The 26753-nt window shown below is 44.5% G+C and overlaps 1 protein-coding gene across 1 annotated transcript in view; it reads left to right on the forward strand.

Annotated features, from left to right (window-relative positions):
- Positions 1 to 26753, forward strand: part of DDX10 (DEAD-box helicase 10) — a 161055-nt gene that overhangs the window by 16558 nt on the left and 117744 nt on the right. The window contains exons 8-13 of the mRNA XM_069969768.1: positions 284 to 446; positions 1158 to 1242; positions 14340 to 14441; positions 16221 to 16308; positions 17823 to 17911; positions 23368 to 23740. Coding sequence (XP_069825869.1) covers positions 284 to 446; positions 1158 to 1242; positions 14340 to 14441; positions 16221 to 16308; positions 17823 to 17911; positions 23368 to 23740 — 900 coding nt within the window. The remainder of the gene's footprint in view (positions 1 to 283; positions 447 to 1157; positions 1243 to 14339; positions 14442 to 16220; positions 16309 to 17822; positions 17912 to 23367; positions 23741 to 26753) is intronic.

Raw genomic sequence — 26753 nt, forward strand, 5'->3', positions numbered from 1 at the left:
TCCAGACTGGAAATAATAAACCACGTCTGGCAGGACATACAGCAGCTGATAAGTATGGGAAGACTGGAGATTTTTTAATTGAAGTAAATTACAAATCTCTGGCACTTTCTGTCACTAGTTGATTTGAAAGAATCAGTTATTGATAGACCATCCTGTGGATAGGCTATCAATTGCTTTTTCCTTCGACAACCCCATTAATGTATTTGCAGGAATAATACAGACGTTTCGTCCACATTACAGCCGCCTGATTGAGACATTTACAGCAGTTTCTTTTCTCCATTAGGTTCAGTACCTGTTCAGGGTGTTCTGCAGGCTGCGGCCTGGTATCCCCATACTGGCCCTGTATGGGAAACAGCAGCAGATGAAGAGGATGGAAGTCTATACTGATTTTGTGAGAAAAAAGTCGGCTGTGCTCTTCGCCACTGACATTGCAGCTCGAGGGTTAGGTAAGTGTGGTAATGGCAGCAATAGCTTTTGTAGTAACAATGCCCTACGTATTATCCTGATATCCTGTCCCAGAGGTGCCCAACCTGGTCACAAAACTACAACTCCCAGCATGTCTTCACAGTTGCAGCCAGCTACAGATTGGAGACTGTTGCAAGGGGTTTTAGCCTAATATGTCTAGGTGTATCGGATATCAACGTGTTTTTCGGGAAATAACCTGCATTGAGACCACATACATGCTGAGCCAAGGCATGCCTGACTATTGGGGGGGGGCAGGCATTAATATACAGGAATCTGGCAGCTATCTGTCCTGGTCCCTCCTGTTTTTATTGGAGAGAGGGGAATTGCTTATTGCGGACATGTCCTTCGAGGGATAACAACACATGGGGCCATTCTACATACGTGCTTATCTGTAAATGAGTAATAGTCTATGAGGGACACAATGGAGATTAGCGAAGCTCAGTTCTCTAATTGCATAGATATGAATCTTGAGGATGCCGGCTGCGCTCGCTGATCCCCATACAAACAGGCCGTATGTATAGAATCTGACAGTGCTGTTCTTAATATGGATATTGTGTATATTGTTCTTAGTAGCTGCCACCCCATCTGCATACATCAGTATAGGCTGAAGCGACAGAATGGCTGCCTTTGCACTATTTCATTGTGTTATGCTGACACGTCATTCATCTTTGTTTATTTGATATAATTATTAGATTTCCCAGCAGTGAACTGGGTGCTGCAGCTGGACTGCCCCGAGGACGCCAACACCTATATACACAGAGTGGGGAGAACAGCCAGGTAGGTCTTACGGCTTTACGGCTTTTTAGTTTTATTTAAAAAAAAAAAGTAATTTACAGTCCAAAAAGCTGCATTCTTTAATCTGCAAGCTTCAGAGCTGAAATCTCTCCCCATTCGTACTACAGTACGTCAGTGCTTGTTTTGGTGGTTTGTTTTATACCAAGCTCATTGCAGTAAATTATTATAGGGAAAAACAGTCAATTCAACAATAGGTGTTAGGAGTCTCATCTTTTTGCCTGTTTCCGGTAACAACCAGATGAAGTGTGAGTGCCGCTTTGGAGTATAATAGAGGCTGTGACTCAGGATCAGGACAGTATAAGTAACATTATATACGGATATGGAGAGAAAGGAGCTGCTGCACCTCACACCTATGGCTGACACTAATGCCTCTCGGCTGCATTTAGAAACGAACGCCAGGATGTTGGTATATAATTTGATCAAACCATGTTGCCTCATGTACCACGTGCATGTCCCCTGGCCCACAGGAGTCCCTACACTAAATCAACACTGTGTCGGTCAGCGAGTGCCAAGCCCGCAAAGCGAGGGCAAGCAGTGCAACCCCAATTTCACAGGACTAAACCCACTGGGCCCCCCCACACCATGTAGGCACTGCCGGCGAAGAAAGTGGCCACCAAGCAACACAAGTGTGAACAAGGTGCTACTACTCACCTCTGCACCAGCAGGTAGAATGGGAGAAAGGATCAGGACAGTATAAGTCACGTTATGTTTTTGCAAAGTTGCTAGGAGGTCTAAGGGCACATTCACACATCCATAGAGCTGTCACTAACCACGGACCCGCAGCTATGGACAGCAATACAGATGTGCATCTGTAGCCGTCTGTATTAGCATGGACTCCTTCATAGATCATGGACACTTTGTGGTTTCCGTGGCAACTACAGATGTGTAAAAGGGTCCACTAACATCAATAGATATTATATTGTCTGCAGTTACGGACTGTAATGTGTACAGCAGAATACAAATGTATGAAAGGGGCCTAAGTGTTAAAGGGGTTGGCCACTTTTTAGTAAAATGGGTCAGTACAAAGTATTAGTAAGTGTGCTCACTGTATATACTGACAGCAGGTCCCTGTGTACCTCATAGAGCTAAAATCAGACTCCTCTTCACCAGGCTGGGCTGCCCTGCTCTGTTTTGTTTGTCCACAAAATGGCTGACATGGAGGAGCATGTGACCATGCCCTGTCCACTGTGTCCTCCATAGACACATACAGGCTCAGTGGTGGACACTGGGGGGCGGCGCCTGGTCACATGCTCCTCCATGTAAGCAATCTTATGGACCAAAACACCACAGAGCAGGGCAGCGTAGCCTGGAGGAGGGGAGTTGTATTTTAGCTCTATGAGGTACACAGGGAGCTGCTGTCAGTATATACAGTGAGTACACTTACTAATACTGTACACTGAGCAATTTTACTATAAAGTGGCCAACCCCTTTAAGGGGGTTATTCTGGCTTCACAAAAGAAAAAAATTTAAATTCTTACAAAAATCATCCCACCCTGTCCCGATTCCTCCCCCCCCACCCTCCCAACAGCTGCCATTTTGATCCTGCTTCCTGTGATGTGTTTTCTCTGCACGTATTACCCACTGGTTGAGCTGCGTCACTGATTGGGGACCTTGCGATGGGGCAATGTGTTACAGGAAGCAGCAGCGGGGTCCGGAATCTGTCATAGTGGAATCTGCATCATGTCATAGTGGAATCATGAGTCATAGTGGAATCATGAGTATGGTTTCTTTTTTTTTTTTTTTTTTTTTTTAGAGCACCAGTTCTCAATTAGAAAAATTTTTGGGCTGCGGAAATACCCCATTAAAAGGTTGTTCTCGTCTCATAAAGTGATGGCATTGTACTAGATTATGCTTGACCTTTGAGGTTCTTTCAGTAGAGAGACTGAAGGAGATGAAGCTACATTACTTGTTTTTTCCTCTCCCAGCATCTCCAGCTATCACACTTTGCAGGGCTCTGTGGTGTCATCCATTCAAGGCTCCAGTCCCTGTACCGCCTGGTGGTTGGGAGAGCTGATGGACTTGTTCATACAGGATGGATTATACTGTGGAAAATCTGCAGCATACGCACCTGTGTGAACATACCCTACCTGCAAAAAGCTGTGCACCCGTCTCCTCATCACATGCCCACAACAGGTTTATATCTGCTAGGAGAAAATGCTGACGCAGGCAGAGATCCTGCAAACCACAAGCAATTGGTAAAGAAATTCTATTAGAAATTATACAAAAGAAAATGCCTGATCCTGGATACTTCTATAGTAGTAATGGCTTCCTTATGATTGAGCAGCCATTGTAAATCCTCATTGCGTAAGAGATGGAGCCCTGTCAATAAGCCATGGAGTGTGGTCCCCTGCCTCCATACTGTGAGCCATCATGAGGTAATTGAGGGGAACCCCATTTTGATTAGCGCACGTCTCTCCCCTCTTCAGAAGCTCCAGCTATATCCCCGGTGAAGCGTGTCGTACGTGAGCCGGATTACATTTTAATGGCTATGGCTAATGGAGCTTACCGAGACTTCAATGAAAGTTTCATGGGCCACAAGAGAATGTAATTGTCCCCCATAAAGCGTAATTAATGATCAGCGGTAATTAGATCCTGCATTATCTGCTGTCATTACGTCCGCCGCTCCTCTCACACTCGCTGTGCTATGGGGGAATACAGCCGGGTCTAATCTCCGGGCTGCATGCCGAATAAACCAATCAAATCAATGACTGCTACTATTATCAGCTTGCATTTAAAGGGGAGGTTTTTACTTTGTTTTTAGCAGAATCGTTTTTTTCCAATGTAAAATGGTCCTAACGGTAGCAAGACGCAAATTTCCTCTTATCGGGCTCAGTGATAGGGATTGCTTATGCACCTAGTTTAGATTTTACAATAGGAGACATACTTGCTGTGACCCAGTAAATGTAAGGTACCCCAAAAGTTTTAATTGCCTCAATGCAACCAAAATGACACATCAAGCAACTTTGTGTTAAGTCTTGAGCAGCTTTTTCTTCCCCTGTTATCCCGATGAGTTATAGGGCTGCAGCACTGCGACATACGCCATGTCTGCCTTCATTGTTTTTCAGGTTCTTTGGTGCAGCTTTGTTTCCTTCACTTAAAGCCCGATTACACTTAGACCCCATAGGGCAGATTATCAATAATTGGCAGATCATCGCTCTGGGTAATAAAGACAGTAATCAGTCAATGACAACGGTCATCAGCTGATCGCGTCTTTTGGTCCTGACCTAAAATCTTCAGCTGCTTACTCTGCACTGCTACATGTAATAGTGATGCACGGCTGACTACTGTGTAAAGAAAATGATAAAGTATATACGTACCTGTTCACACTCCCCGATGCTTCTGCCTGCTCCTCGGTATCTTCCTGGCTTCTGCCATCTGTCCACAGCCGCCGGTGGAACTTCAGAGCTGCTCAGCCAATCATTGGCCGCAACAGCCGCGGCCAGTGATTGGCTGAGCAGCCTCTCTTCTCAGAGACCGGCTCTGAAGTTCCCCCGGCGGCGGTATATACTTTATTACTTTACACTAAAGGCAAGGGCTTCACTGACATCACTAGTGATCTATACACACAGCCCTTGCTTCATGATAGTTGAGCTGTGTAAGAGGCTCAGATCTGCTAGATCGGCACTCATTTACATTGCTGATCAGGCCATGTAATAAGGCCCTTAAAGGGCTTATCTAGGGATAATTAATTGCCCTTTTCACAAAATAGGTCATCAATAGCTGATTGGTGATGTTGCTGGGTGCTGATCTGTTGTTGACAGCCTATTCTGTGGATGGGTCCAAACTTAATTTTCCTTGGGAAGACCCTTTTATGGCAGGTTCCTAAGCTGTGCATTGTGTCCCCCGCCCCGCCATCAATAACAAATTCTCTTTAATTTAAAGTCTATTGATTTGTGTCTACAGCTCCAATGCAGATCTTGTCACCTCCTTGATAATCTGACCAGTCCACCCAGTCTGCAGTCATTCATTCTCTCATCTGCTTAGCTTTATGCTAAGATTCCTTACATAGGTGACCAAGAAGTAAGGAGCAGATAGAGTAGATCAGACTACAGTGTGTTTGTTGTCTGTAACTATGGAATTGCATAGAAGCGGTGTGAACGAAGCAATAGAAACTACTTATACAGTGATCCCTCAACTTAGGGGCCTATTCCACGGAGCGATAATTGGCCGAATCCGAGCGATAATCGGCCGAACCGGCCCGATTCGGCGGATTATCGCTCGGTGGAATAGAGAGAACAATCAGCCGATGATCGTGCCATCGGCTGATCGTTCATTTAGGTTCAGACCTAAAATCATCGTTCGCCACCAGCGCATCGCTACAGTGGAATAGCGGTGAGCGGCGGCGACCGACGATTTCAGCAGCATCATACATTACTTGCTCGGGCTGCAGGTCTTCTCCTTCGTCCTTCTGGTCCCGCGCCGCAGTAGCTTTGGAGCGAGGCTGTCTGAACTGACAGATTGTTTAGCCAATCACTGTCTGGAACTGCGGCCAGTGATTAGCTAAGCGGTCTGTCAGTTCAGACAGGCCGCTCAGGAGCTGCTGCAGCGCGGGATCGGGAGGAGGAAGGAGAAGACCTGCAGCCCGTACAGGTAATGTATGAAACAAGGGCTGCAAGGACATCGGTAACGATGTCCCTGCAGCCTTCGCTTAACGATCATCAGGGCCGTGGAATAGGCTCAGTAAACGAGCACCGATCTAGCAGATCAGCGCTCATTTACATCGTTGACCGGGCCCTGCTCGGCCCGTGGAATAGGAGCCTTACACTGGCCTCAAGATACAATATTTTCAACATACAATGGTCCTTTCTGGACCATCGTAACCTAAGACCAGACTCGACATACAATGCTGTGGACAGTCAGGATCTGTGGCACATGTAAATAACTAGGCGATCAACCAATGAAACTGGCCATTTTACTGGTAAAATCAAAGTATTAGTGAAATGCATGCACTGGTAAGCTGTCTAGTAGTGATTCTCAAGAGTACAGTGTGATACTACATGTCATGTGCTGCTGTGTGTCTACTATCTCCTCTCTACAGTATAGTGTGATACTACATGTCCTGTACTGCTCTTTACCTGCGCTATCTCCTCTCTACAGTACAGTGTGATACTACATGTTCTGTACTGCTCTTTACCTGCGCTATCTCCTCTCTACAGTACAGTGTGATACTACATGTTCTGTACTGCTCTTTACCTGCGCTATCTCCTCTCTACAGTACAGTGTGATACTACATGTTCTGTACTGCTCTTTACCTGCGCTATCTCCTCTCTACAGTACAGTGTGATACTACATGTCCTGTACTGCTCTTTACCTGCGCTATCTCCTCTCTACAGTACAGTGTGATACTACATGTCCTGTACTGCTCTTTACCTGCGCTATCTCCTCTCTACAGTACAGTGTGATACTACATGTTCTGTACTGCTCTTTACCTGCGCCAGCTTGAGCTGCTCCTTTGGGCACCAGGTGAGGGCGGCTTCGTTTTATTTTTCTGGAACTGTGTGATCTTCTACTTAGAAAGAAATTTACAGTCTCCAGTCGCTCTTTCTGACTGTTGTATGTAAGGACTTGCTTTATCCATATAATTATCTGCTTATTTTCCTTTAAATCTTTTTTTTTTTTTTCATTTTGGGGTGACATTTTAGGGACAATTACCAGTTTTCCATAGCATTTTGGTCTCAATATACAATATTTTCAACATACAATGGTTGTCCTGGAACCAATTAATATTGTATGTTTAGGGACCACTGTATTGCGTATTGACCCCCCACTGTAGTGACTGACTGCGTAGTGACCCCCTACATCTTTGACTTACAAGTGAATAATGTTTTTTCTTTCGGACCATCTCTTGGTTATATTGCTTTATCTAAGGATGTGGTGACCAGAAACAAAGCTACCAAGGAGTTTCTTACTCCCCTTTCCCCAGCTCCTGTGCGGTTATAGTTTTGTAGCAGTATATATATATATTATACCGCTGCCCTGATTGTGCATACATAAGCACCAGATCTTCATTCACCTTGTGTTACGTTAATATGGATCGGCTGTCTTTCATCCCCGCTGTCATGTCACAAGAGGGCAGTAAAAGCTAAACTTGTAAATTTTCCTCCTAAGGTTATTGTAATTTCATCACCGTTCTCTCCCGGCTGGAAAGTGCTGGTGTCATCGCGGAGTAACGTTTCTGTTGGCAGCCGCTGCTTTAGAGACCCGACTGTGTGCATTGTGCTGGATGGTCATCTTCTTCCTCTTATGTATAATACAATGCAAACAAACCCCAGATACATCCAGGTCTGTTATAACCACTGGAATATTATAGTGTACAATACTAGAACCAGGCAGTTCAGAGAGGCTGCCCATTCACATATGGACCTTACATTCCTAAGTAACTTGGTTTGATAACTTTTTCACCCTCATTGTAGACCCCCATAGGGTGATCATTTATGAACAATATGGGCAAAGAGTTTGCTTAGCCTCTCTTCTCACATAGACTCTATGGCAGAGGTAGGGAACCTTGGCTCTCCTGCTGTTGCAAAACTACAACTCCCATCATGCCGGAACAGCCAGAGCTTTAGCTGTCCAGGCATGATGGGAGTTGTAGTTTTGCAATATCTGGAGAGCCAAGGTTCCCTACCTCTGCTTTATGATTTCTACAAAGACTCCAAATGTCTAGTACGACCCTTACTTACCCATGGCTGGGTTTTCAGGAGTTTCTATTCCCTTTTAGTATATATATATACTTCTGTAGAGAGTGCAAAATGCCTTCAACCAAAAATTCATAGACCCCCTCCCTGTAGGTGCCTCTAGGCGTCCGCCTCAGGTATAATTTGGTTATTATCTATATAAAGAAGCTTGATGGCACTCCAGATGAGGTGAAAAAAAGGGTTTACATCTATTCACAAAGTGCACAGCACAGCATACAAAGTAACTTGGAAACGTTTCTGTGTCCCCTCGCCACCATTTTCAAGCAATTGCATTGGTTATTATCTAGATATTATAGATTGGGTAAGGGGGGCTGGGAAGCTTGTTCCTCTCTGTCTAATTCGAGGTACGAGTCTCTAAATTTCTTATTCAAATTTTAATTATGATTATATCTGAAACTTGCTGTCTAAATTCCCCTCCCTTCCCGGTCTATAGTACCAGTATACTTTTAGCTGCTGCTGCAGTTCCTGCGTTGTCCTCTAGGGCTTTGCACGCCTTTGCCACCTCCTACCCTGATTATCTAACGATTATGTAAAGCTGCTTTGCCATCCACACCGGCACCACACTTATGGAGCAATCTGGTGTCCTCTAGCAGGAAAAGTATAGCGTCCTCATCCTGAATTAGGAAAAAAGGGTGAAAACCTAGAGGGCACTTAGACTCCGCTTCCTAGCGTAGCCATAAGGCGAACCCATTCAGTAGCACAGCAGGTCCACATCCATTACAGCATTGCTCTTTGGTAACGGAACTAGCAGAATTCTTTATTCTATCTGCAAATATATAAAGAGATAGAGGGAGATGTATCAAACCTGGTGTAGAGTAGAATTGGCTTAGTTGCCCCTAGCAACCAATCAGATTTCACCTTTCAATTTCCAAAGTGTTTGTGAGGAATGAGAAGTGGAATCTGATTGGTTGCTAGGGGCAACTGAGCCAATTCTACTTTACACCAGGTTTGATAAATCCCCCCCTACCATGTTTTTGAAAAGTTTTTTTCAGGCCTATTCTACATTTTAGGGGAATCTGAAACTCTATCCTCTTCTGACGCTCCAACGTATACAAAATAAAGCAACATTTTAGATCGTCTTTACAGATAAACCACCTGTGTTGGGTTTACAGCTTCTACACAGAATAATGGGGCCTTTACAAACACAGATTATTGAAGCCAAAGCTAGGAATAGATTTGAAAAGAGGAGAAATCTCAATCTTTCCTTAATGAACAGTTCCCTGTTCTTGGCTTTGGCTTCAATAATCTGGTACCAAACCATTAGACCCTCTTCACATTTCCGTCCAGGAAACGCTGATCAAGAAGCCTTTCCGGAGGCTTCAGGAAATCATCAGTGTTTCTTGACCGTAAAAAAAACAAACATACTCACCTACTACAGGCTTCGGCTTCACCTTCTCTCTTCAGATTTTGCGAGTGCACAGGTGATGTCACTCATGTGGCGCAATGCTGGAGGTGGGGCGGTTGGAGCGGCCTCTTGTGGCTGGAGGCGTAATGCTCCCGGCCCCTGTCAAACACAGCTCTGCATTTAACTATATGCGCACACGGTTAAAGGGCCAGTGTCCGCACCCGGCAGCTCTTGCCTGCATACTGACGCTGGCATGGGCTGCCAAACAATGCATCTGGAATTCCGGACAGTTTTCGCACGTGCATCTGGAGCTGTCCGTAATTATGGATACCCCTGGATGGGGCATTCTGGAATTCCAGACAGTTATATTAAATGTCCTATTTTCTGGAATGGACACCCTTCAGTAAAAATCCTGAAGGGTGTCAGTGCCCAGTATAACCCTATGGGTCAGGAAATCTATCCTAAAGTGTGAATGGGACCTTGTTTCCACAGCTACAAATTACAAACTGTAGTCTGGTCCTGGTTTCACATTTTGTTCACCTCCACTGTTTGATAGACATTTTAGAGTGTTTTTTGTCTATATCGGAGGCTACTCTGCAGGGATATTAAATTTGGTTTTAGAACAAAAGATGTTGGGGGGATGATGGGAGCTATGTCTTCCATGTTGCCGCATGTTACCTGTCAGCACTCAGTGGCTACATTCTGTGTGTCTTCTGTTCGTGTTGCCTCGAGGCATAGCATGTTACATCTTGTCACAAGAAGAGGAGTAAGCGATACTTGGGGGTACAGGGAGGCCGTCACTCATCTGCACACCGTGGCCGTAGTAAGGCTCCTAATTAAAGGATGCTTGGCTTCAGGTTGTCTCCTCAGGAGGAATGATAGAGATAAGGAAATCTTGGTCGTACACCTATAAATCACTCTAGTGAAGCCGCGTGGTGGAGCAGAACTCATTTTTCATTGTTTAAGGGAATGTCTTACTTCCTATTCTAATTCCCCAAATAGGTCGGATTGGAAAATTTTCAAAACAAAGACAAAAACATTTATATTTTTTATGCATTTAATAAATTTATCTGTGATATAATGTATCCAAAATTGAAATACATGATCTGCATTCTATGAAGTGCATTCTACTTTTTCTTTTTTTATTATTTAAAAATTTTTTTTAAGTGAACTTTTAACATCCATTTAGAAGTCTGGTCATGCCATGGCCCTGCAGAGCCAGTTCTTCATATACAGTATGTAAATAATTCCAACAGGATTGGCATTGGCTCGCCCCTTCTGTGCCGCTCCTCCCTGAGAGAAGTTTCCAAGGACGGGACCCTTCTTTTCCCAGCACCCGGGGAGGAGCGGCACAGAGCAGAGCAGACGTCAAAGCCCGGAGGCTGATGATCAGAATCCCGAAAGGAACGAAGCACTTCACTGCGTTCCTACTGTAGATTGACTCATCTCCAAATTCTATGCCATGGTCCTTTACAGCAGGTTGATTTCTTTCCTAACCTTTCTGACGCACCTTTTTTTCCCCCCTCATAATAAAAAAAAAAAAAACTGAAATCAATCCTCGCCCTGCTTTTATACTCATTGTAATGTTCTTTTTATGTAAATGCCAATTATAGCCACAAAAGATAATTATAGTTTATGGGTTTTTTTATTGACTGTTTTACCAAAAGGGAACGATTTGTGAGACAATACACATAATAGAGAGAAAGCATAATTGTACAGTAGCGAGAGCACCCAGAGGTTGGCGAGCGGAGGAAATTGTTGGATGTTTTCAGAAGTTGTCCTTAAGTAATCCCGCTATGGTTACCGTCAGAAAAAATACTGTGTATGATTATTTAGCATTATTCAGTTTAATTTAGATTTTATAAGGCCTTTGGGGGATATCTATATCTGTTGTGGCCACTCGTGATTTCTTCCTGGAAATGTATGAATGAACGGAAAACTTTTCATTACCTTTTCCCTTCTCATTCTCTTCATTCAACTTGTCTGCTAGCGAGTAGTACACACACAGGGCTTCCCTTTCCTTTTTTCTCTGGCCAATCATAGCACAGTGCTGGAGAAAGGGCTGGCACTGTCCCAAGCTAATGATTTACACAGTACAGCATCACACCAGCACAGCAGGCAAAGGGTTACACTAAGCTCTGAGCCGCTGCAGTTGCTGGGAAGCTAAGGATAGAGGGAGATCATGCTACATACACTGCCCAAGAGGCAACTACTTTGAACTTTTATAGTAGTCAGAAATAAGAAGGAAGCCTTGATTTACCTTTGAGGAATAGAGGGGGTCATCAGCAGGCAAACTAGCTCAGCCTGTGGATACACAGCCTAGGGCTTTGCAGGGTCTTTCTCGTGCACACAGCACATGCTAAGCCATGCGACCGCCTCTGCTCTGTCTGTTACTAGAGACAGATTTCTCCTTACAACAGGCAGTGGACAGCAGATTGCAGGGAAGGGAGACACCTAGTGACCACGACTTTTCAGTTGTTTGTCTGGGATAGGAAGTCATCTTTGGTTAATGCAGTGATGTACACAGGGGCGTAGCTAATGTCTCTTGGGCCCTGGTGCAAGAGGTCAACTTGGGCCCCCCCTTACTACATACTGACTAATAACACCACATACTGACTAACACCACTGCTGCTATTGACTAATACCACCACATACTGACTAACACCACCGCTGCTACTGAATATAATCCTCTGTACATAGACCAATATCACTTCATACAGTCATATAGAGGTGGATGCACTGTACACAGGCTCTGTACACCATATACATTACAGTGCAGTTATATCAGGTGACTCACAGGGGACGTCTTCTCTGATCAGAGTTCTTCCCTTTTCATCTTCTCCATCTGCCCTGGGCCATTATGAGAACTTCTCCGAGCCACGAATCCACAGAATCTGCCAGACAGACATATTAGACTCCTCGCTCCTCACCATCCTCATCTCTCTACACACTGCACATCTGTACTGTCCCCTTTACACCCTCATTTAGTAGGTAGCCCTGACACTATTTGATCACCCTTATAGTACATATCCCCCTGTTGTATACACCCCCCGTGTAGTTCACTGTATAGATGGCCCCCCAATGTTTCCCCCTTATACTTAGCCCCCAGTGTTGTCCCTTTTATAGATGCCCCTCCATCATCATACTACTACCCCTTTCATCCTCCTGCCCCTCCATCATCATACTACTACCCCTTTCATCCTCCTGCCCCTAAATCATCATACTACAACCACCTCCATCATAATACTACTACTCCTTCATCCTCCTGCCCTTTCATCATCATACCACTACACCCCTCATCATCCTCTTGTTCCTTCATCATTCTCTTGTTCCATCATCATACCACTACACCCCCATCATCCCCTTGTTCCATCATCATACCACTACACCCCCATCATCCCCTTTTTCCATCATCATACCACTACACCCCCATCATCCTCTTGTTCCATCATCATACCACTACATCCCCATCATCCTCTTGTTCCTTCATCATCATACCACTACTTCCTCCTCATCCTCTTGTTCCATCATCATACCACTACATCCCCATCATCCTCTTGTTCCATCATCATACCACTACACCCCTTATCATCCTCTTGTTCCATCATCATCATACCACTACACCCCTCATCATCCTTTTGTTCCTTCATCATACCACTAAACCCCCCCATAATCCTCTTGTTTCATCATCATCATACCACTACATCCCCATCATCCTCTTGTTCCATCATCTTACTACTACACCCCTCATCATCCTCTTGTTTCATCATCATCATACCACTACACCCTCATCATCCTCTTGTTTCATCATCATCATACCACTACACCCCTCATCATCCTCTTGTTCCATCATCATACCACTACACCCCTCATCATCCTTTTGTTTCATCATCATACCACTACACCCCTCATCATCCTTTTGTTTCATCATCATACCACTACATCCCTATCATCCTCTTTTTCCATCATCATACCACTACATCCTCATATTCCTCTTGTTCCATCATCATACCACTACACCCCCATCATCCTCTTGTTTCATCATCATCATCATCATACCATTACATCCTTCATCATCCTCTTGTTCCATCATCATACCACTACACCCCCCCATCATCCTCTTGTTCCATCATCATACCACTACACCCCTATAGTCCTCTTGTTTCATCATCATCATACCACTACACCCCCATCATTCTCTTGTTCCATCATCATCATCATCATACCACTACACCCCTCATCATCCTCTTGTTCCATCATCATACCACTACATCCCCCATCATCCTCTTGTTCCATCATCATCATACCACTACACCCCCATCATCCTCTTGTTCCATCATCATCATACCACTACACCCCCATCATCCTCTTGTTCCATCATCATACCACTACACCCCCATAGTCCTCTTGTTCCATCATCATCATACCACTACACCCCTCATCATCCTCTTGTTCCATCATCATCATACCACTACACCCCTCATCATCCTCTTGTTCCATCATCATCATACCACTACACCCCCCATCATCCTCTTGTTCCATCATCATACCACTACACCCCCCATAGTCCTCTTGTTCCATCATCATCATGCCACTACACCCCCATCATCCCCTTTAAAACAAAAAAAAATCTATACTCACCTGAATGGTTCCTCTTGTCCCCTTGTCACACGCGCTGGCGGGCTTCCCGCGGCGGCGGGCGGGGCTTCCTGCGGAGGGGGCGGAGCTTCGCGGGACCAGTTTTTTTTTTTTTTTAATACCGGCGCACACAGAGCTCCCTAGGAAGCCGCGGCGGCGACCGCTGTCGCTACGCCAGTGGATGTACAAACACTTTAGGAACCACATCAGCTATCACAGGGAACGAAGTTGTTTACAATGATGGTGACCATTTTATTATTGGCTTCTTCTCTGTGGTTCTTTTGACTCATACTCTCCTGCCATATTTCACCACCGCTTATTTTTCTGGCAACGTGACTAGTTTTGATGCATTTATTCTTCTCTTTTTACTATGTGTCCTTGCTGTGTTTTTTTATTCCCAGGTACAAGGAAGGAGGAGAAGCTTTGCTGGTGCTGCTGCCATCTGAAGTAAAAGGGATGGAACGACAGCTGGAGGAGAAAAAAGTGCCCATTAACAAAATCAAGTAGGTGCCAAAGACTGCGGGCATCTATGAGTAATCTTTTCTGTTTCTGCTGTACAGTCTGTGTTCAAATATTTTAGAGGGAATGTGAAGTTTAATAGAGGAATGCGGGCAGTTCATCCCCTGCATCATCTCCACCAGCGGCGGTGTATGAAAAGGCAGATGTACTATACGTAGTATGTAGGCTTTGTGATGTTCCTGGAAGTTCCTGTTATAAAGCCGGCCATACTTTTAAGATGTCCATCAAATGCTTGTTCAGGTGACAACTTCCCTTTGTGAACCTCCACATAGGTGCATTCTCATTTTGACAGAAAATGCATATGTTCTGTTTGGGAAGAGGAATAAGCTGCTGCCTGTACCTTGGGAATAAAAGGATTGGGCATGACATCTGAAATCTGTGGCTGGGGGAGAGTCAGAATGCCTCAGTGTACATTTAAAGGGGTTCTCTGGGCTAAACATATTAATGTTTTTTTCACAGCATTTGTCATCCCTCCGCCAGAACAGCTGTTCCAGACCCACACTACACAGTGAATGGGACAGGAAGCAGTTATCTACATTCACTGTGCAGTGGCCGGACCTAGATACTCCAGCTCAGCTGCTGTTCATCTTAATGGGACCAGGCCGCCACCGCTACATAGTGAATGGAGCCAACAGCTTCTGTCTCAGTTCAATGTGTACAAATGCAGAACAGCTGATCTGTGATGGTGCTGGGTGTCTGCACCCCACTAATCCGTGACTGTCCTGTCCTGTGAAAGACCCCTTTGAATGGTCAGCTGGACTGTTCAGTAGAATGTTAGCAGGGTTCGGATGGTGGTGGACCACAGCTTTCGGTCCTTGTGCATTCCCAGAAAGACAGGCTTTGCTAAGCAGTACAGTTCAGCATAAGGTTGGGTACACGCTAACCTAATAATAATTATTACATATTACAGCTGCAAGTCCCACTCTAACCGTGAGTCCCATGTCCTTTGCCGACAGCTTTTTGCCATAGTGCCCGCGTACAGAACAAACAGAGCCGGAAACAGATACATTATTCCTGTGTTGGGTTACGGCATCTCAGTTCCTATCGGCCATAATCTGAGCTGCAGTAACCCAACATGGCCACTACACAACATATGGCGCTGTCTGCTTTCCGCTTTGTTCTCAGTCTTTTGCTGGTGCTGCGTTTCTGGCAAACAGCTCATTGGCAGAGTTACTGGCTTTCAGATATTCATGGCCTTTACAATTTTGCTTGTTCCATCAATACCCAAAGCACTCTGGTCCTTAAAGGGTTAAGGCTGGATGGCGATAGTTATTGGACGCAATGGTCTATTTAGTACAACCTCTTTAAGCCATTATCTAATCCATATATTATGTAAATGGAGATGTTTAAAGGTTAATGTGTCTCCATATATTACAGCTCTGTTCTGTACATACCTATTGTAGCGGAGAACCCATCTCTAGCGATGACCCCATCATCGGGGTAGTGCTCCCCGTCATCCATTACACTTATTACACAAATACTCAGTAACAGATTAAAACAGTAATTTGCAGTAATGATCGACTATTGCAAATGACTTTCCAGTTATTATTCATCATTATTATTAAAGCTAAAGAGATTTTTTTCCCTTTCAATTATTAAAATTAAAACCCAGTAATAAGCGAAAAGCAGATTATACATTATACACTAATTGAAAAACAAATTAAAAGGAAATTAGATTGAGCAGCTGAATTACAGCATTGTGAGACCTAGGCTACAGTCCTATATATTCATGCACTTCTCTTTGTTCCCCGTTTCCCCCACAGGATAAACCCTGATAAGCTGCTAGATATTGAAGGGCGACTGGAAGCGTTTTTGGCCCAGGAGCAGGAGATGAAAGAACGAGCCCAAAGGGTAAGAGAGCGTGAGGGACAGACGGCTGAGATAAGGAGCTATTGTCAGTAATACTCCATAGAATCAGCACACATATGGACAATATGCAGATATGTATATTCATGTATAGCTGCTTTATGGTATATAAAATGCATGGGCAATATATGTATATGTTTTCTTGCAGTTTTTTTTACAGTATATACAGTTTATAGGGATATATATTTATAGCTCCTTTAAGTTATATACAACATGGACAGTAGCCATATGCAGTATATTCATGTGTAGTTAATTTAGGGCAAACAGTGGTAAATTGGTTCTTGAACACCTGTGTTCGAACAATTTGAGATTCGAGCAACAGTTTTTTCCCCGTAGTTTCTTTCAGTACTTAAAATTTGCTTGATATTTGAGCAAACCTTGGGGAGATAACTGTCGGCTGACCTATTGTTCAGCTGACAGATATCGAAGGTGTTCGTCCACTACTGTTTATAGGAACAGACATTGGTTAAGTGGTGATGCTGAGCATCCTCGCTTAACCCTTTTGCCTCAGCATCATTATAGTTGTAGAGAAATAGGATGGTCATTTCAGTGGATTGCTCACCATCTAGACCATTTTGACTAAGCTGTTAAGGGATGTTGGGAGCAGTAGTTATGTGATGGCTCACACTGTGGACAGGCTTTAGGTGCACAGGCACAGGTAAACTGTAGAAAGGATAATTTGATCCACTAACAAACAACTCCCTTTCATTACACCCCCTGCCTCTGCCCTGATCATTTCCAGGCAGGTACCACAAGGAAATATTGTGTAACTGTGCCCATTACATGTCTGGCTATCACCACCATCAGCTTTGTATACAGTGGTGTAACTAACAAGAACCTGTGACTGCTATGGACTAAAACCGTATTGTCTTTAGGACAAATCCAGGTTCTGTTTGGGATCGGACTATGGTCAGGTTTGGGCATCAATGCCTTGTCTGTCATTTATGCCTTTGCTGTAGAGTGACTCACTGCCCCCTGCTGGTGTGATGGTCTAAAAGCCATTGCTTATAACAGTCAGTCAATCATCCCAAGTATGAGGGACACTAAGAGCTCCGCTTTCCCACAAAAAAGTGTGCTCAATCTACAGGCCCAGCTGAAACATCTGTGCTTAACCATGATGCAGGATGCAATAGGAACTGTTGTCCGTACCTCATCTTGTATCCTGGTTAGAGGTGCCCAATAGGGGTCTAGAGTCTCCTTTTATTTGTACACTTATGCTTTCTCTCTAATATTGCAATCACTTACATATATTATGACATCACACATAGTTTCATTCCAGCAACTCTTGCATTGTGTTTTATGTCACTTTGTATACTGCGGATAGCTGTCTCCTGCTGCTCCGCACTCCTATGTGTCTCCATTATTACACAGTATAAACAGTCCTGTTGATCCTGCTGTCATGTGGTGTTATTTTCTTGGTAGGGGGTGGGGAATCGATTCTTACTTTAAAACCCGATTTTCTATTAACCGGGTGTGTTTTGTCGTTCTCTATTTTCTAGTGTTTTGTTTCCTATTTGCGATCTGTCTATTTAATGAAGAACAAGGAAGTCTTTGATGTCTTCAAGCTGCCGTTAGCACAATACGCTCGGTAAGTCGTCTTATTTTATTGAATTGTAATGATTTTTTTGGTTCATTATACATGCTCCTCTCTTCCTGTTTTATCATGTCTCCTAAATACTCATGTTTGCACAATTCAGTCATCTTGTGGGTGGAAAACCTGCTGCGTGTTACAGGACCAGCCAGTTGGATGAAAAGTGAATGAATGGACAGTTGTCTTGGAGAACATAATCCATTTATCTTGGGAAAGACAATTATGAAGAGCAATGGCTAGTGCTTTATAGAAATATAGCTCCGATGAGAGCTGCTACAGGCAATGGTATCGCCCTCCGCCACGCCAAGAAGAAGCTCACTTTTGCTGAGAGGGGGCTTCATCATGTGTAGAAGGGTCCCGCTTGTTATACAGAACTTTTGACATGTTGATCAGGAGATGCAGGGAGATGTCAGCAAGCGGTAGTGATTCACCCCCAGCTGCCTGTAATCTCTGTCATGTTGCAGCAGGTGGCCCCTCTACATTTATATCATTTGCAGGATAATATGGCTGTATCCTGCAAATGAAATGAGTTAAAGGGAATCTGTCAGCACCTTTCGGCTTCTGAGGTGCTGACGTTTGTGAGGATGGTGTGTGTGTGTTAGTGTGTGTATTACCTTTCTTTTTCTGGTAGCTGCTGTGCGTTTTCCATAATCTGTTCTGTAACTTGCGGCACAAGTGCCAAAGAGGAGTCTTGGTGCCGCGTTCGTGCCGCACTTCGTCCCGCCTCCAACTACCTCCTCCTCCTAGCTTCACCTGAATATTCATTGGGGACTGGCTGCAGCCTTCATCTGACGGCAAAGGCCCCGCGCACACTTGTCAGTTCGCGCATGCGCCCTGGCTCTGTGCGGCGTGCGCACTCCTGACGAACAATGCGCCTTAGAGCATCAGAGCGGTGCAGGCGCACTGTGCGCATCAACTGAGGGCATAGGCTCCGGCCCTCTGCGCTACTGCGCCTCTTCTGAACTGACAAGTGTGCGCGGGGCCTTTGCTGTCAGATGACTTTGCCAGGAAGGCCGCAGCCAGCCCCCAATGAATATTCAGGTGAAGCTGGGAGGAAGAGGTAGTTGGAGGCGGGACGAAGTGCGGCACCATGACTCCTCTTTGGCACTTGTTCCGTGAGTTCCAGAACAGATTATGGAAAAAGTACAGCAACTACCAGAAAAAGAAAGGTAATACACACATTAACACACACACACCTTCCTCACAATGTCAGCACCTCAGAGGCCGAAAAGGTGCTGACAGATTCCCTTTAAGTGTGCTACCATGTCCTTCGCCTGGCTGTACTCTAAGGGTGCCTTTACACAGAGAGATTTATTTAATAGATTTTTGAACCCAAAGCCAGGATTGGACTATAAACAGGGAACAGGTCATAAAGGAAAGACTGAGATTTCTACTCTTTTCAAATCCATTCATGGCTTTGGCTTCAAAAATCTGTCAGGTAAATCTGTGTGTGTAAAAGCACTGTATGTGATCAAAACCTTTTTTTTTTTTTGTGTCTATGTAACATGTCAAAAGTTTTGTATTATGACAAGGATACCTTAAAGCGACTCTGTACCCACAATCTGCCCACCTCAAACAGTTTTTTCCGTTGGATAGCTGCTTTAGGGTGCGTTCACACGTACAGGATCTGGAGCAGATTTGATGGTGCAGATTTGAAGTTGCAGATTCAAAGCAAATCAAATCTGCTGCAGATACTGTACATGTGAACGCACACTTAAATCCAAGATCTGTCCTGGGGTCCGTTCGGCAGGTGATGCAGTTATTGTCCTAAAAAAACAACTTTTAAACTTGCAGCCCTGTGTCAAATTGGCGCAGCCTAGAGTGTCTGTGCCCTAGGCTTGCAACGCTTCTCTGTCCCTCCTCCCCACCCTCTTCATCATTAGAAATGCCCCAGGCAGGATTTCTCCTATTCATCACTTGAATGGTTAATGATTTGTAAAAAATTGACCGCTGGCACTTCCTGAAATTGTTGCGTGTTAATGGGCCATGGAGACAGCTCTTGTACATGTACTTCAATAGGCCATGTGGATATCTAAGAATAGAGGTGTCTTCTCTTGTCTGTCCTCGATGAGTCATAACAGAAGGCCCCTTTGGCCTGGATCTGCATTATGTGGTTTGCCACAAGGAAAATGTAAACACATTAGGGCAGACTAGATAGACCGTTCTCCTTTTTTTGCCCTTTCCTGTCCTGTGGTTAATGAACAATTGGTGGCATTTTTGTGGTGGTTAGAGAATCAGAATTCTTTAAAGTGACTCTGTACCCACAATCTGTCCCCCCAAACCACTGGTACCTTCAGATAGCTGCTTTTAATCCAAGATCTGTCCTGGGTTCCGTTCGGCAGGGGATGCAGTTAGTTTTAAAAACGACTTTTAATCCGGCAGCGCTGGATATGCATTAGGCTGGCACACCCTCTCTGTCCTTCCTCCCCACCCTCCTCATGATTAGGAATGCTCCAGGCAGATTGCTTCCTATTCCCCACCTGTGCAACGCTCAAACAGCAGTTAATGTTCCTGGATCATTCCTAATGCTGAGGAGAGAAGGAGAGGTTGTGCCAGCCTAATGCATATACAAATGTAAGCCCCAGCCGTTAGACACAGCGCTGCCGGATTAAAAGTCGTTTTTAAAACAATAACTGCATCCCCTGCCAAACGGACCCCAGAACAGATCTTGGATTAAAAGCAGCTATCTGAAGGTACAAGCAGTTTGGGGGGGGGGGGGGGTCAGATTGTGGGTACGGAGTCTCTTTAAAGGGGCTTGTCTTTGTTTATCTGATCCGTTTGGTAATCCCAAGCAAAGAAAAGTACCACCGGCACCACCAGCTACTAAAAGTCCAATGCATCGTCCGGTCCTCCGATCTTTTTGGTTTTTTAGTGGTCCGGGAACGTCAGGTCAGTACACACAGGTTAGGGCAGGGTTGTGGAATCAGCAGGTCAAACTTCCATCTTTAATTTCTGTATTCTTCCACAACAGATTGGTAATAAATTCTCTCTAGTACCTGGTTACAATAGGCTTTCTATCACCTAGGACATAAATATTCCACCAGGAATGGGTTTAATAAATTTTACAATATGTATGATACACAAAATTATTGTGAAGCCATTCCATCTCCAACCTGAGACTCTGACTCCGTCACTCTCGATCTCAGAACACACCTCCTGTTTGCTACGCAGATCACTTCTGGCATCTTCTGCCCTCAGATTATATGCCATTGTGCCTGATCCTATGTTTTTCCTTCATATCTAAAGACGTTTTCCCTGCTAGGTCTGTGTCCTTCACGTTCCTCCTCATCATTTTGTTGGCTTTGTTGTTGTTTTCGTGGAGGTAAGAACAGCAGCTACGCTGGAGATTAGCTATTCCGGCTGTGTTCTGCCTGTGACTCATCAGGGCCGCTCGGTGGCCTAAATGTTACATGGAAGTGAGCGGCACGCATAGGCCATCTGGCTAGGGAAATGAAATGTAACTTTTTGATTAGAACAATTTATTCTTTAATTAGGGAGGGTGGCAGGTTAACCTCCGCACCAGGCGGCAGGCCCTCTAGCCGCCGCACTATGATACTTTATATTGACAGCTTTGTGTCAGGCTCGTCTCCTAGTTATCAGAACATGGAGAGGAGCAGATCTGAATCTGATTCATTGTTATTTTGGGAGAGGAGACCTCAAGGGAACCGGGGACTGGATGGCATCACAAGTCGGGAGCATTTTTCTTTCTACAAGTTTTTCTTACCTTTCTAGACGAAATATTAAAGAGGATTTGTTTCCTTCCCCTGAAATCTGTTTTAGCAGTTGTATTCCTCGCAGAATAACAATACCGGAACGTCTTAGAACTCCACGTCGTGGCCTTGCTTTGTTATTCCTCCTGGACATGAATAAATTGACCACCTGGGTGTCAGCGTTGTGTCTGTGTGTGTGTGTAGGGACATGTCTTATTGACAAGAGGAATGTCTCAGTATTCATACATTACCAAGGGGTAGAACACAACTCTGCATTGAGTTTATATCTAAGGCTCTGTTCACACCTGCGCTTGCATATCTGATTTTCTGTTCCATCAAAGGAGCTGAGACAATACGGCTATGTTGCCATCTACCCTATCTTCTGTGGGATCCCGGTCGGAGCCGGGATCCCATATGGGGCCGCAAATAACTGACATGTCAGTTTTCTGCGGCCGCTCGCTTCACTGTGCTATGGGAGGTTCTGAAGTGGACACGCGCTGATGCGCCCGCATCAGAACCCTGCGGCCAAAAGATCATCTGGCCGCTACTGCAGTACCGGCCGGGATGATCTTTGCAGAGACTAGCCGTTCCGTGACCCGGAACATAGCCTAAAGTGTCGCTGCTGACTAGTGTTCAGCGGATCTGTCAAAATGTTTAGGTTTGGCAACATTCTCTGAACCCGAACCCTCAGCATTTGTTTCCCCATGGCTGCAGAGGTTGGATTCTGCTGCCGAGAGTCGGGTTCAGAGAATGTTGGCCAACCCGAACATTTTGACAGAACTACACAATCCGCTCAGCACTACTGGTGACCCATTATAATCCACTGGGGTTCATTCTTAAGTGTCCCTGTCGTTATAACTTTTACAATATAAATAAACAGTACATGTGATATAAAGCAAGTTTGCAATATACATTCATTATTTTTGATGTTATCATGCTGTAAAACAAAGCCGTACTTACCAGAAATACAGGTCCTGTCTCCTGAAGGCAGATTTTCTGATTTGTGCTGGTGGAAACAAACAGACTAAAAACAGGAATTCTGGCCAGTATAGAGTCACGGCTCAATGTGTCCATCAATCACATGGCTGCCTTCTCTCTGTGAGAGCTCAGATGGCCTGGGAAACACAGGACTTCCTGTCTTCTGACTGTTTCCTGTTCTTTGAGAAAGAAACAGTCAGAAAACAGGAAGTGCCGTGTTCTCCATGATAACTAAGAAAAAAATAATTAATGTAAATAGCAAACTTGCTGTATATCACTTCTACTATTGATTTAGGTTTTGAAAGTTATAACGACAATGACACTTTAAGGTTTTATTGATGTGTCCATCATACTGATGGCGATGCAGTGTCATCTTCAGCATTGCTGAGTTCAGATGGAAATGTCGAGAATAGAGATGAGCGAACCTTGAGCATGCTCGAGTTCACCCGTACCCAAGTGTTTGGCATTTGGTTAGCGGGGACTGCTGAACTTTGATAAAGCCCTAAGGCTATGTGGAAAACATAGATATAGTCATTGGCTGTATCCATGTTTTCCAGACAACCTTAGAGCTTTATCCAACTTCAGCAGCCCCCGCTAATCAAATGCGGAACGCTCGAGTTCGGATGAGATTTACTCATCTCTAGTGGAGAACAACCATTGTGAAAATAAGAAAAATGGACACCACATTTTGGATGGATATAACCAAAAACATCATGAACAGGATTGAGACATTGAGCTGTTTTTCTGTATTTATTTGCGGTGCAGGTCATTGGGTCTTGCTGTGGCCCCAAGGGTGCGTTTCCTTCAGAAGGCCCAAAACTCAAAGGGTTCTGAAAGTAAGCCAAGAGATGACGTCCAGGAATCCGGCACCATCAGCGATGAGGAGATTGCGGACTTCAAATCTCAGCTTGGTGGAAAGAATTTAGATCAAGCACATAAAAGCAATACGAAGAATGAGGAAGAGTCCAGTAGTGAAGACAGCGAGGAAGACGAGGATTTCGAGGAGGCCAAAGAGATCGAAAAACAATCTGCATTCCAGCTCATAGATGAGGATGATGACGATGACTGTCGAGATATGGAGATTTTTACTGTTAAGAGAAGAGATGTATTTGGGGTTAATGAAGGCCAACAAGAACCAGTGAGTATAATACAAGTTCATATTATATACCTATTCATTGTATGGCCTGAAGTGTGTGGGAGCCTATTCCCAAAATGAAGAGCATTAATGTGGAGGTACCCTACACAGTAGTAACGTTTTCTGACCAAATGTTTTATAGACGTTGGGGGCATAGTATCATTGTGTCATGCTAAAAAGAATGGCTGTCTTTAACTCTGTATATTGCAACATGGTTTCCTATCTCTGAAACCTAGGGGTCCAGCCCAAGGTTTTATCCTCCCCAATAGTAGTTGGCAATAGTCTTGAACCACTCTCCTGGGTACCTCCATCTCCAGGCCTGTATGTTAGGAGCATGACATGGTGAAGTAGTAGTCCAATGGTAGTGACACAATGAGGGGGAATATGTATTGACCCATTGACATTGTATGACAGCACCATGGTGTCACATGTTGGTGGACTCTTCTACCACTGTGGAGAATATAGGAGTTTGTGCTAGATTTTACGTGACCAAACTTGCATATTATAAGATGGCATGCACATACATCTGATCATGCGGTGTGCAAGAAATTCTTCGTAAAGACTTGTAGAGAAATGCTTAGGTTCACATATTGAAAATGAAACCTACAATAAATCGATAGCTGTTGGTTGTGTCTTTGCCGTCAGGAATGACCAACATTGACTAATCTGAGCAACGGTTGTATTATTTCTCCAACTTTGTTCATGTTATCAATGAATGGTCTCTTCTCACATATAACCGTTGTTTCAGACTGAGATTGAAAGCTTTTATCTGTTTCATTCCTTATGGTTCATGTCTCTAGGTTTGAGTATTAGTATTTGTTAAATAGTCCTTGAGGTTTCATCAAACTTTGCATAGATCAATAGCGTAAGTAAATATAGGAACTTTTTTGATATATCTTATCAGACAAAAATGCTTGTTTCTCCTGTTATGCTTGATACATCTTACATCTGTCATTCACTTTGAAAAATAAGCTTAGCAATGACTTGTTCACTGGCTATGATTCTTAGCAGCTTAGAGATTTGATTACAGGCAATACAAGTCTATGGAGAAAGGAGGAGTGCTGAGAGAGAGATACACAGCTAAAAGATACCTTGCAGAGCAGAAATCTGTGGAAAGAGGCCATATACAACCTGAGGGCAGCGGTGGTGCAGTTTTTGCAAGAAACTAGCTGTGTTTGTTCTAATCCTGGAGAAACCCCTTTAAGCAAATTAAAGCAAATGCCTGATTCTCCTCATCCCAACAGATGATGATACATACAGTACTGTACAGGATGAGAGATGGTGGTGTCCTGACTGTACTACTACTGTACTGTATATGCACTCCAGCAGTCTTATACAGTACAGGATGGGAGATGGTGGTGCACTGACTGTACTACTACTGTATTGTATATGCACTCCAGCAGTCTTATACAGTACAGGATGAAAGATGGTGGTGCACTGACTGTACTACTACTGTACTGTATATGCACTCCAGCAGTCTTATACAGTACAGGATGGGAGATGGTGCCCTGCCTGTACTACTACTGTACTGTATATGCACTCCAGCAGTCCTATACAGTACTGTACAGGATGGGAGATGGTGGTGCACTGACTGTACTACTGTACTGTATATGCACTCCAGCAGTCTTATACAGTACTGTACAGGATGGGAGATGGTGGTGCACTGACTGTACTACTACTATACTGTATATGCTACTACTATACTGTATATGCACTCCAGCAGTCTTATACAGTACTGTACAGGATGAGAGATGGTGGTGCACTGACTGTACTACTGTACTGTATATGCACTCCAGCAGTCTTATACAGTACTGTACAGGATGGGAGATGGTGGTGCACTGACTGTACTACTACTGCACTTTATATGCACTCCAGCAGTCTTATACAGTACAGGATGGGAGATGGTGGTGCACTGACTGTACTACTACTGTGCTGTATATGCACTCCAGCAGTCTTATACAGTACAGGATGGGAGATGGTGCCCTGCCTGTACTACTACTGTACTGTATATGCACTCCAGCAGTCTTATACAGTACTGTACAGGATGGGAGATGGTGGTGCACTGACTGTACTACTACTATACTGTATATGCACTCCAGCAGTCTTATACAGTACTGTACTGTATGTGAAGCCTCACCAGTGCTAAACTTACCACTTAAAACCCACCACCCACGCTTGCAAAAACATTCAAATTCCGAGAACTTCAAGACTGGGGGCCCAAAAAGTGTTTGAGAACCGAGCAGGAGTTTGAGAACCAAAGCAAACTTTCCAGGCAGATTGTCTCCTATTCATCAGCTGTGTGGGCACGACACATGGGCTGGATCTTTAAGTCACATGTGCAGTGTTCAGACAAGTGAGGAATAGGAGAATACCTGCCTGGGGAAGGACGTGGAGGAGGGACAGAGAAGGTGTGCCAGCCTAATGCACAGACATTCTAGGCAACTGCAATTTGACATAGGGCTGCAAGTTTAAGGGCCAGTTCACACTGAGTAATCACAGCGTAATTCCGCGGCGGAGAGGTCCCGCCGTGCTCAGTGTGCTGCTGTAAGTGAATGAGAGGGTGCGCGCTCGTACGCTGCCGTCGCTCTCCGCTTGCAGAAGTAACATGTTACTTCTACGAGCGGAGAGGAGAGGTAGTGGATGAGCGCGCACCCTGTCATTGACTTACAGCAGCACACTGATCACGCCGTGTATACTCAGTGTGAACTGGCCCTTAAAGTTGTTTTTAGGACAATAACTGCATCACATGCTGAGCGGACCCCAGGACAGATCTTGGATTAAAAGCCACTATCCAAAGGTACAAGCAGTTTTTTTTTTGGGGGGGGGGGGAGACAGATTGTGGGGACACAGTCGCTTTAATCTTGGGAAAACCAGGTCGTTGTTGGTGAGTGTACTGGAGACCTACGTGTTACGGCGAGTTTGATGCCAGTCTATGACTTATGTAAATATATCAGCTAAGAACAAACCAAGGATAAGTCATCCAGAACCTGTAGCTCATCTCTTGTGCCTCCCTGCT

Source organism: Dendropsophus ebraccatus, chromosome 5 (assembly GCF_027789765.1).
Source record: "Dendropsophus ebraccatus isolate aDenEbr1 chromosome 5, aDenEbr1.pat, whole genome shotgun sequence".
Taxonomy (NCBI): Eukaryota; Metazoa; Chordata; class Amphibia; order Anura; family Hylidae; genus Dendropsophus; species Dendropsophus ebraccatus.